The sequence below is a fragment of the Neophocaena asiaeorientalis genome, unplaced genomic scaffold (assembly GCF_003031525.2).
Source record: "Neophocaena asiaeorientalis asiaeorientalis breed wild unplaced genomic scaffold, Neophocaena_asiaeorientalis_V1.1 scaffold879, whole genome shotgun sequence".
NCBI classification, from domain to species: domain Eukaryota; kingdom Metazoa; phylum Chordata; class Mammalia; order Artiodactyla; family Phocoenidae; genus Neophocaena; species Neophocaena asiaeorientalis.
This window is the reverse complement of record NW_020175527.1, coordinates 555243-567788: the sequence shown is the minus strand read 5'-3', so window position 1 is coordinate 567788 and position 12546 is coordinate 555243. Positions and strand designations below refer to the sequence as shown.

At 37.5% G+C, this 12546-nt stretch overlaps 1 protein-coding gene across 1 annotated transcript in view; it reads left to right on the top strand.

Annotated features, from left to right (window-relative positions):
* ETFA (electron transfer flavoprotein subunit alpha) overlaps positions 1-12546 on the top strand; it is an 84753-nt gene that overhangs the window by 71891 nt on the left and 316 nt on the right. Inside the window, exon 11 of the mRNA XM_024768985.1 lies at positions 2036-2116. Coding sequence (XP_024624753.1) covers positions 2036-2116 — 81 coding nt within the window. The remainder of the gene's footprint in view (positions 1-2035; positions 2117-12546) is intronic.

Sequence of the window (12546 nt, the reverse complement as noted above, 5' to 3'; positions counted from 1 at the left end):
TTGTCAAAAATCATTTGACCACGTATGTGAGGGTTTATTCCTGGGCTCCCTCTTCTATTTCATTGGTCCTATTTAGGGTCCCTTGAGAGTCCATATGAATTCTAGGATGAGTTTTTCAATTTCTGCAAAAGTCACTGGAGGGACAGTTTTGATGGATATAGGATTATTGGTCAACAGTTTTTTTCTTTTAGCACTTTGAATATATCAGCTCACTACCTTCTGGCCTCCAAAGTTTGTGATGGAAAATCTGCTGATAGTCTTATTGAGGATTCCTTGTGTGTAGCAAATCAATTCTCTCTTTCTGTTTTCAAGATTCTCTTATCTTCAGCTTTTGAAAGTGTGATTTTGTGTCTTGGTGTGGATCTCTGAATTCGTCTTACTTGAAGTTTTTTGAGTTTCTTGGCTGTTTCTATTCATATCTCTAATCAAATTATTTCTTTAAATATTCAGCCATTATTTCTTTAAATATTCTCTCTGCCCTCTTCTCTCTCTTATCTTTCTGGGACTCCCACCATAGGTATTTTGGTCCTCTTAATGGTGATCCACAGGTGCCTTAGGCTCTGTTCACTTTTCTTAAATCTTTTTTCTTTCTGTTCTTCAAGCTTGTTAATTTCCATCATCCTGTCTTCAAATTTGCTGATTCATTCTCCTGCATGCTCAAGTCTGCCTTTGGGTCCCTCTAGTGAATTTTTCATTTCAGTTTTTGTACTTTTCAGTTCCAGAATGTCTTTTTGGTTTCTTTTTGGGTTTTCTCTTTATCACTATTTCCATTTTGTTCACACATTGTTTTCTTGACCTTCTCCTCATCTTCCTTTAGTTCTTTTAGCATCTGTAAGATGACTGTTTTAAAGTCTTTGTCTAGTAGATCTGCCATCAGGTCTTTTTCAGGAACAGTTTCTGTTGATTTTTTATTTTCCTTTGAATAGGCCATACTTTTTTGTTTCTTTGTATGCCTTGTGATTTTTTTTGTTGAAAACTGGATGCTTGAATCTAATAATGTGGTATCTCTGGAAATCAGGTTCTCCTTTTTCCCCAGGTTTGCTGGGTTTTTGGTTATTGTTTTTGCTTATTATTGTTCTTGTTTTTTTGATTGTCGTAGGCTGTCTCTGTGCCAAGTATTTACCTGAGGTATAAACTTACTGTCTTCTTGGGTCTTTTCAGAGCCTGTGCCTTTCCCTGGGCATGTGTGGTCACTTTGTAGTTTTCTCCTGATATGCATTTGCTTTTCAATGTCCTAGGCTTTAATGTCTGGCTCCCAAAAGGGGAAAAAGAGAAAAATGAAGAGCACTGATCCTTTAAATCTCCTGGAAATAACTTTGACGGGAGGGGGAAGGCATGAACAATGTTGGTTAAGGTACAACAGCAGTAGCCACTGTCCTCTTTGCACCTTTGTGATCAGAAGCAGCATTCCATGATCAAAGCACAGATCCTCAATATTTGGAGAACAGGGTCCTTTTTGCCCACTCTGGCTCCTGTAAGCTGTGTGAAAGTTGCCCCAGGAACATGTGCACAGCTACCTGCCACTAGGGCTGGGAATTGGGGGGTGGGTAGCAACTGTTTTGCTAAGAGCTACAGTTTACCATGCAAGTCTCCCCCTGGAAGTTGCAAACCTTTAATAGATTCCAAAGTTCCAAAATGGTTACATTAGAAAGATTCTGCCAGTTCAGTTGTAGTGTACGTAAGGAGACAGATTCCCAGTGCTTCCTAGTTGGCTGTCTTCCGAGAATCTGCTCCTCTGATTTGTTACTTACCTAAAACATTTATTTTTATAAGTAAAAAAATAACTTTAAAAAATAATGATTTAAAGCCTTTTTAGTACTGCAGTGGGCTAGTGGTGGGGGGTGGGAGATAATCTTGTTATGTTCCAATCCAGAAATTTCTAAACTTACAATATTGGCATACATTAATCAAACTAATCTTATATGGTAGACATTTTTAAGAATACAAATTTGTTGTTAGGGAAGTTAGAACAGAACCATCAATCTGTGTGGTATGTTTTCTTATAAAGGCCAAACTCTTTCTTTTTGTTTCACAGACAATTGTGGCTATTAACAAAGACCCAGAAGCTCCAATTTTTCAAGTGGCAGATTATGGAATAGTTGCAGATTTATTTAAGGTAAGTTGGCCTTGAGAGTGATGGCTGTTATCTAGGTTGTCATCCAACAACCTCCAGGAGTTGGTCAGGAGGAAGCTATTATAGGAAAACATTGTGTGTTTGTGTATCTGTGTCTGTCTGTGTATGTATATATTAATATACGCAGTTTTGAACTACTTAAAGTGAAGAGTTGTTCTGCTTAATATATGATGTTTATATAGAGCATTATAACTTTCCCTTTAAGAAGTCCATATTATCTTTCAAATATCCACATGGCTCTTGGCATCTCATATGCCAAGTTAGTATACAGTGTGAAATGACTCAAGTAATTATAACCTAGAACCATATTTGGCAGGTACCTTAAAGAAATTCACATCATAACCCCTCATTCAGAGATTTACTAGTGATGCTGTAGCTTTTCATGGGATGAGTGGGCACTCAAGTCGACTTTATCTACTCAGCAAGTATGCTCTGCTTGCTCAGTTTGAGAGTCACAGGCCTTCCTAACAGTGACAGCTGTAGGGAAGGACACTTATTTCCCACTCCTCGCTCTCTTCGTTTCTTTGAGTGTTCATTCTACCCTGCTACCACCCCTGTATTTGCCCTCGCCGTGAGAGAATTACTTTAGTGTTGTTGTTGAGCACCTGATATTCATTTGGCCACACTTAAAGGTAATAGCTTATGCATAGCCTGGCCTCTTTTTGTCCCTCAGGGCCTGTCTACTGGCTTCCAGGTCACCTTGTGCAGAAATCACTCATGCAGGAATTGAGGCTCTGAAAGTAGCATCCAGCCCTGGGTTTACTGGAGTGAGGAACCCCTTGCCTAGAAGTATAATGAGCTACTGTGGGCCTTAATGGAGAGGCTGCAACCTGAGAACAGAGCCAGGGGTGGTCTCCCCAGCAAGAGGGTTGGCCCATTTCCATGGCTTCTCCAGCACTGTTTATGATCCAGATGAACTAATGAGTACACTTTGAGAGCACATCTGTATTTTGAAGTGTTCATGCTCAGTGAAAGATGGGCCCTTCAAATGCTCAGGATTATTCAGTAATGGTCCAGACTTCATGGAGAGACGAGAATTGGGGCTATTGTCCTGGGTCAGCATAGGGCAGCTTTCCCCATGGAACCTCCCCCCTCCCAAAAGAGCCTTATATTGCATGGGAAAAATACACCCCCTCTTCTGTGATCCTGGGGTTCTGTATCTGAAATTTAGGGTTTAGGTAGGTTACCTGCTCCTGTGACCTGGCCCAACTATGTAAGAACAAACAGTAGTGGCAGTCATTTGACCAAGATATCCCAGTGGGAGGAAAAGTTAGTATGAAAAAGATAAGTGTTTTTGTATTTCTGTATAATAATACCTTTGTTCAAGTAGAAAGCATTTAGTTCCAGTGAGATACAGATAAAGGAATAAAGACCTTTTAATTTAAAAATGAAAGCAAACACTTTCTGAACCTTAACCATGTATCACGTTGATATGTTTGCAGACAGGCATCTACTGTAGTTAGCTTTTACTTTTCCTCGAGAATATTTGAGTAAATCTATAAGTAATTTTGTTTATTTTAAGTTATATTATTCTGTCTGCTTGTGTACGGTGTATTGCTACTGACATGTGGGGCTTACTGGATAAAAGAATGAAGAGTTAGACAGTCGGAAATTTGTGATGTTCATACTGTGTGGGGCACCATTGCATCTATCATTGCTACAGAGATGCTCCTGCCTCAAGGCAGGATATCATTGCTATCTTTGTAGCAATGATAGATGCAGTGGTGTCCCACACATTGTGCATTAACATGAGAGAGTGTATGTATCTATATTGTATGTGTGTGTGTGTTTGTGCGCATGTACATGATCAAAGAGATATCTCTTTGAGAGTCCTAGGACAGTAAAAGTGGAAAGGGACCTCAAAGATCATCCAGTCAGCTGATTTCCAACCTGAGATTCTCAAGCTATTTTTGGTGTTTTAAGAAGCGCACTTCTAAAAATTTTTTTTAAAGATTTTTTATTGAGATAACATAGTTTTATAACATTATATAAGTTTCAGTAATTAAATAAGTTTACATAAGTTTCATATTTCTACTTCTGTATACCCTACAGCATGCTGACCACCAAAAATTTAGTTTCCACCTATTACCATACCATTGATCCCCTTTACTCATTGCACCCTCCCCCAAGCCCCTTCCCCTCTGGTAACCACTATTCTGTTCTCTGATTTTATGTGTTTGTTTTTATTTGGTGTGTTCATTTACTTGGTTTTGGTGGGGGGGGGTATATTCCACATGAGTGAAATTGTCTTTCTCCCTCTGATTTATTTCTTTAGCATAATACCGTCAAGGTCCATCCATGTTGTCATAAATGGCAAGATTTCATCTTTTTTATGGATGAGTAGTATCCCATTGTATATGTATACACCACATCTTCTTTATCCATTCACTGTTTGATGGCCACTTAGGTTGTTTCCCTATCTTGGCTGTTGTAAATATACTGCAGTGAACTCAGGAGTCCCCATATATCTTTTCTTTTCTTTTTTTAAAATTTTAAAAAACTTTTTGTTTTATATTGGAGTATAGCCGATTAACAATGTTGTGATAGTTTCAGGTGCACAGCAAAGCAACTCAGCCATACATATACATGTATCCATTCTCCCCCAAAGTTCCCTCCCATCCAGCCTGCCACATAACATTGAGCAGAGTTCCCTGTGTAGTGCAGTAGGTCCTTGTATATGGGTCATTTTAAATACCCGTACATCTTTTCAAGTTAGTGTTTTTGTATTCTTCGGATAAATACCCAGGAGTGGGATAGCTGGTTCATGTGGTAGTTCTATTCTTAATTTTGGGGGGAATCTCCATACTTTTTTCCATAGTAGCTGCACCAATTTACATTCCCACCAGCAGTGCAGGAGGGTTCCCTTTTCTCCACTTCCTCACCAACACTTGTTATTTCTTGCCTTTTTGATAATAGTCATTCTAACAGAAATGAGGTTTTGATTTGCAAGTCCCTAATAATTAGTGATGTTGAACATCTTTTCATGTGCCTGTTGGCCATCCATATGTCGTCTTTGGAAAAATGTCTATTCAGCTCCTCTGCCCATTTTTTAATCAGGGTGTTTATTTTGTTGTTGTTGAGGTGTATGAACTCTTTACATATTTTGGATATTAATCCCTTATTGGATATATGATTTGCAGATATCTTCTCTTGTTTCATAGGTTGTCTTTCCATTTTATCAATGATTTCCTTTGTCATGCAGAAGCTTTTTAGTTTGCCATTTGTTTATTTTTTGCTTTTGTTTGCCTTGCCTGAGGAGACATATCTGGAAAGATGTTGCTAAGACTAATATCAAAGAGCATACTGCCTATGTTTTCTTCTGGGAGTACTATGGTTTCAGGTCTTACATTCAAGCCTTTGATCCATTTTGAATTGATTTTTGTGTGGGGCATGGTCTATTTTCATTTTTTTGCCTGTGGCTGTCCAGTTTTCCCAGCACCATTTATTGAAGAGACTATTCTTTCTCCATTGTATGTTCTTTGTTCCTTCATTGTAAATTAATTTTCTGTATATGTGTGGGTTTATTTCTGGGCTCTCTATTCTCTTCCACTGATCTGTGTATCTGTTTTTGTGCCAATACCATGCTGTTTTGATTACTATGGCTTTGTTATATAGTTTGAAATCAGAACATGGGATACCTCCAGCTTTGTTCTTTTTCCTCAGGATTGCTTTGGTTTTGGGGGGGCTTTCATGTTCCATGTAAACTTTAGAATTTTTTGTTCTATTTCTGTGAAAAATGTCCTTGGGATTTTGATAGGGATTGCATTGAATCTGTAGATTGCTTTGGGCAGTATCAACATTTTAACAGTGTTAATTCTTCCAGTCTATGAGCATGGAATATCTTTTCATTTATTTATGTCTTCTTCAGTTTCTTTCAGCAATGTCTTACAGTTTTCATTGTACAGGTATTTCACTTCCTTGGTTAAATATAGTACTGGGTATTTTATACTTTTTGTTGTGATTGTAAACAGGATTGTTGTCTTAATTTCTCTCTGCTAGTTCATTGGCAGTATGTAGAAACGCAGCAGATTTTTGTATGTTGATTTTGTACCCTGAAGCTTTGCTGTATTCATTTATTACTTCTAATAGTTTTCTGGTGGAATCTTTAGGGTTTTCTATATATCAAATTATGTCATCCACAAATAGTGACATTTTTACTTCTTCCTTTCCAATTTGGATGCCTTTTATTTCTTTTTCTTGCCTACTTGCTCTGGCTAGGACTTCCAGTACTATGTTGAATAAGAGTGATGAGAGTGGGCATCCTTGTCTTGTTCCTGATTTTAGAGGGATAACTTGGTTTTTCACCACTGAGTGTGATGTTAGTGGGTTTGATACATATGACCTTTATTATGTTGAAGTACATTCTTTCTGCACCCACTTTATTGAGAGATTTTACCATAAATGGATGTTGAATCTTGTCAAGTGCTTTTTCTGCATCTGTTGAGATGATCATATGTTTTTTGTCCTTCATTTTGTTAATGTTGTGTGTCACGTTAATTGATTTGCAGTTGTTGAACCATCCTTGCATTCCTGGAATAAATCTCACTTGATCATGGTGTGTTATCCTTCTAACGTATTGTTGTATTTGGTTTGCTAATACTTTGTTGAGGATTTTTTCATCTATATTCATCAGAGAGATTGGTCTGTAATTTTCTTTTTTTGTGTTTTCTGTGTCTGGGTTTGGTATCAGGATGATGTTGGCCTCATAAAATGAGTTAGGAAACGTTCCCTCTTCAGTTTTTTGGAATAGTTTGAGAAGGGTGGGTATTAAATCTTCTTTGAATATTTAGTAGAATTCACCTGTGAGGCCATCTGGTTCTGAACTTTTGTTTTCTGGGGAGCTTTTTATTACTGTTTCAGTCTCTGTACTAGTGACTGGTCTATTCACATTCTCTATTTTTCATGATTTAGTCTTGAAAAGTAGTATGATTCTAAGAATTTGTCCATTTCTTCTAGGCTGTCCAGTTTGTTAGCATATAGCTGTTCATAATATTCTCTTATAATCCTTTGTATTTCTGTGGTACCCATTGTTATTTCTCTCTTTTGTTGATTTTATTTATCAGAGCCTTCTTTTTTTCTTGGTGAGTGTAGCTAATAGTTTGTCAATTTTGTTTATCTTTTCAAAGAATCAGCTCTTAGTTTCACTGATTCTCTATCATATTTTAGTCTCTTTCATTTATTTCTGCTCTGATCTTTATTATTTCCCTCCTTCTACTGGCTTTGGGCTTTGTTTGTTCTTTTTCTGGTTCCTTTAGGTGTGAGGGTAGATTGTTTACTTGAGATTTTTCTTGTTTCTTGAAGTAGGCCTGCGTTGCTATAAGCTTCCCTCTCAGTACTGCTTTTGCTCCATCCCATAGATTTGGGTATGTCATATTTTCATTTTCTTTTGTCTTCAGGTAATTTTTTATTTCTCCTTTGATTTCCTCATTGGCCCAACAGTTGTTCAGTAGCATGTTGTTCATTCTCCACATTTTTATGATTTTTTTCTAGCTTTCTTCTTGTAGTTGATTTCTAGATTCATACCATTATGATCAGAAAAGATGCTTGAAATGATTTCAGTCTTCTTAAATGTATTGAGAGTTGTTTTGTGTTCCAACATATGGTCTATCCTTGAGAAAACTCCATGTGCACTTAAGAAGAATGTGTATTCTGCTGCATTTGGATGGCCTGTTCTGTACAAATCTATCAAATCAGATCTGACTTTTCATTTAAGGCTGCTCTTTCCTTATTGACTTTCTGTCTGAATTATCTATTGGTTGATGTAAGTAGGATCTCCTATTACTGTGTTGCTGTCAATTTCTCCCTGTAGGTCTGTTAATGGTTGTTTTATATATTTTGATGCTCCTCTGTTGGGTGCATATATGTTAATAAGTTGTGTCTTCTTACAAACTGTCCCTTTTTCATTATACATTGTCCAATTTGTCTCTTGTTAATTTTTTTGTCTTGAAGTCTTTTTGTCTGATATGAGTGTAGCTACACTTTCTTTTGGCTGCCATTTGCCTGGAGTGTCATCTTCCATCCCTTAGGAAGTCCACATTTGACTATAGGGAGACTATTTGGAGTAAGACATAATTTTTATTTGCCTTTAGCTAGAATTATGGTAGTGTCTATCTCATGCTGCTCAGAAGTTCTGAAGTACAGTTATATGCCTTTGATTAATACAAAGTGAGAAAGTTAATCAGTCCTTAAAAATGCAGTTTGGGGAAAAACTAGTAAAGAAGATACTAAAAATTCTGCTTGAGTTGCAGCCTCCCATTTATTACTATATGAGTAACATGCAGGCTGTGTTCTTCTTAAGTTGTCTGTGTCCCAGAGAGATGTGATTTGGGGAAGCTGCTCAGCAAGTTACTGGCACAACTAAGCCAGGCTCCTGATTCTGTTCGTTTTCTCATCACTCTGCCTTTCCAGCTCATCAGGTACCACAGCTGGGTGGTTCACCGCTACTCCTGTACCTTAGATAAGTTGCAGTAAATAGAACCACATCTTCGACAGACTAGCAGCCAAGGCAGAACTAGATAGAAATCAGATTGTTTTCTAAGTTGAAATCAGAATGATTCCAGATGAATATTATAGTAATTCTGACAGAAGAAGAGACAGGGTGGCTCAGTGAATATACTTCTCACTGGAGCCACCCTCTCTTTAAAAATCAAATATTTAAAGGTATAACAACTTGAAAAATACAAGTATGTAAATGATGAATGAAAATTATCTATTTGGGATTATGATCTTAAAATAACATCATAAATCAAATAATAGCTGTATAAAAATGGCTTTTTTAGATCAAATTTTTGTTTAAAAATTTCAAACTGTATCACACATAACAAGTGTATATAGCTATTAGACTAATAATTCTCTAAGGGATACTGTGTCCACCAAATTTCATCATGTCTGGAGTAAAAATGTATATGCATAACATTTTATTTTCTTATATTCATCCTTTCAATTTACCCTTCAACAATCATATGAGTTAGGACAAGGTTTTTTTTTTTTTCTTCATATGACAGAAATAACATGGTATGGTAATTATGAGCTTTGTTTCATATTCTGTCTTGGGCACATTCTAATTAAATTATCTTAGCCAAGTTATTTAATCTCTCTGAATATAAGCTTTCTCATAGATACTATAAATATTATACTACCTTGTAATGAGAATTAAATGAGATTATACTGCACCTAGTATAGTCTGTGTTAAATATTAGCCTACCTGTTTGTATTTCCTATCATACATTTACAGAGTAGGTGCTTAATAAATGGTAAATATCATAATCAGAGTTAGAGTGATAGGGCAGAGGGCACCACCTGACTGGTAGTGGGGTCTTTGTTTTTTTCTTAATATAATAGCCTTACTGAGATGTAATTCATATACTGTAAAATTTACACTTTTAAAGTGTACAGTTCAGTGGGGTTTTTCTTTTGTGGCTGGATTCTTAGCATAATGTTTTAAAGGTTCATCATGTTCTAGCATGTATCAGCACTTTATTCCTTTTTATTGCCAAGTAATAGCCATCATATGGATGTGCCACAATCTGTTTATCCGTTCATCAGCTGATAGACTTTTGAGTTGTTTCCATGTTTTGTCTGTTGTAAATAATGCTGCCATGAGCATTCATGTATGAGTTTTTGTGCACTGATTCGTCTTGTTTGGATATATATCTAGGAATGGAATTGCTGGTTTACTTTATAACTCTATGTTTAACATTTTGAAGAACTGTCAGACTGTTTTACAAAGTGGCTGCCTCATTTTACATTCCTACCAAATAATATACAAGGGCCCCAGTTTCTCCATACACTGGCTGACACTTGTTATTGTCTTTTATTATAGCCATCCTAATAATGGTTGTGAAGTGGTATCTCATTGTGGTTTTGATTTGCATTTTTCTGATGACCAGTGATATTGAGCATTTTTCATGTGTGCTTTTTGGCCATTTGTATATCTTCTTTAGAGAAATGTTTATTCAAGTCCTTTGTCCATTTTTTAATTGAATTGTTTGTCTTTTTGTTGTTGAGTTGTAAGATTTCTTCATATATTCTGGATGTTAAACCCTTGTCAGACATATGATTTCTAAATATTTTCTCCCATTTTGTAGGTTGTCTTTTCACTTTCTTGATAATGTCCTTTGATGACAAAAGGTTTAATTTTGATAAAGGCCAGTTCATCTATTTTTTTCTTTTGTTGCTTATGTTTTGGATGTCATATCTAAGAATCTGTTGTCATGATCCAAGAGTCTTATGGGTTTCGCTCTTATAATTAGGTTGTGGATCCATGTTGAATTAATTTTTGTATATGGTGTGAGGTGAAGGTCCAATCCAACATCATTCTTTTGTATGTGTGGATATCCAGTTGTCCATCTCCATTGGAGAGACTATTGTGTTCCCATTGATTAGACTTGGCATATCTCCTGTCTTTTTAAACCTTTTTCACCTCTTCCCAGCATAGTCATTCACTGGAGTCATTCTAATCCCTTTACTGTCTCTGGAACCTGCAGTGTTTATCTGTTTGCCTCCTTATTTTTTTGCTCAGTATCTTTTTCTTCTCCATGGTAATGTCCTGATTTTTCTTAGTCTGCACCAGTCTCAACTTTCCTCAGGACTCCTGAATCTGGAGCTTTTAGTGCCGTTCTTCTCATCCTCTTACATTACAGTGGAAGATGAGCACATTTCTAATTGGGTTGTTCATAGGCCTCTGGCTCTTCTCTCCAAATAGTGAGTGGAACTCCTCACGGCCAGGAATCAGGCCTGAACTTCTTTATCTCCCATAGTGCTTATCCTGAGGAAATACTAGGTAAATGAGTGAAATATAGTTGTGCTGTGACTTACATCAGTAGATTATTGTATTTTAAACATAAATTCACTCTCATTTGGTCTTACTGAATAGGGAACTGCCTGTGCAGTATCTAAAATAAATAAAAATAAGAATCCAGATCTTTCAGTGTGCTAAGACCATCAGATACGCAGTCAACTGAGTTGACGTGTTCTTTTTCCTAACTGAGGCATTGTGTGGTATGCTTGGAAAGTCTGAGGTTGATCTAATGAAAAGGATGTAGAGGATGGAGAGAGAAAGACCCTTCGACTCTTTTTTGGGGAGCGTGGCAGGTGGACATTCTGTAAGGTTTTTAAAAACTGTGTTCTAAACCAAATTAATGTTTTATTTAAAAGAAGTTGAGCTCTAGCCTATTTTTCATGAAACACGTAGGTCCCACATGAAGCTCATTTAGCATGTCATCTGTATGACTGGCATAAGCTCATGGTCTCTCCACCGAGAAAAGCTGGAAGAAGTGGTGCCAGCACTTAATGCTGCCCCTGAGCTAATGCCTCCTGGCTCCATGGTAAACATGGGCCTTTTAATAGTCTGGAGACAAAGTGACATTCGGAAGGAACAACATGTCAACAATTTCCTTAATAAATTTTGTACGAACACATTATTTCCACCTAATGGAAATGTAGCTCTCTTAAATAATTGAGAGGCTATATTCATCAGTGGCAAGTTCAGCTGGGATCTTTGTGAGCTAGGGCAGTCGACAGCCCCTCGGAAGACTGAGTATAATTGATATTTTACATGAGTGGCTCAGCTAGTTTTCAGGTGGGCTCTCTGTGACATTCCCCTGCAGTCCCCACATGTAGCCCTCCTCTGTTGTCCAGGCTGTTACAAAGCAGCTCCACACCAAAAGCTCCAGTTGCAGCCACTAAACTGCCAAGACCAAGGGTTAGTAATTAATCCTTTTTAAGGTGGGAGCCAACTCGGTCAGTTTCCCTCACTGTGGTTTCTTACTGTGTCTGCTGACCAGCCACTGCATCAGCACAAGGCCTTGATTTTCATAAAGAGTGATGATGGGTAATGTTCAGCATGCAGCTCATTTTTATGTGCCAGAAGATAGTAACATACGCTGAGGAACAACAGCCACAGTGTTTGTTAAATGAATGATGAATGAATGAATGAACAATGAGAAAACAAGTACTAGAGGAGGTTGACAGGAGTCATGACTAAGCAAGAGACTCTGGTGTGGACTTTGAAGGAAGGGCAGGAATGCAGTGCGGGAAGGAAGAATGCTAGAAAACACGAAGGTAAAAACTATACACTATTCTCAGCACAGAGAAAAGTTGGACTTCCTATTTTCTGTGGTGCCTTTCTGAGGTTTGGGGTTGTGTCAGAAAGGCTCCTAGGCCATGAGTGGGCTTTGGCCCTGCCAGCCGTGTGTCCCAGGTGACCTTTCCCTCCCAAGGTTTATATATAGTTTCCCCACGGATGGGAAGAGAGGCTGTGGGTGAACCGGGAGTTCCTGGGTGGGGGAGAGAAGGGGGCACTTTGTACCTCTGTAGTGATTCACATTGTTTCTTTTGGTCTCTTTTTACTTCTTAAGGAGCTGTGACCATATCACAATGAAGACTCAAGTTGCTTAATAACTTTTTTTTTT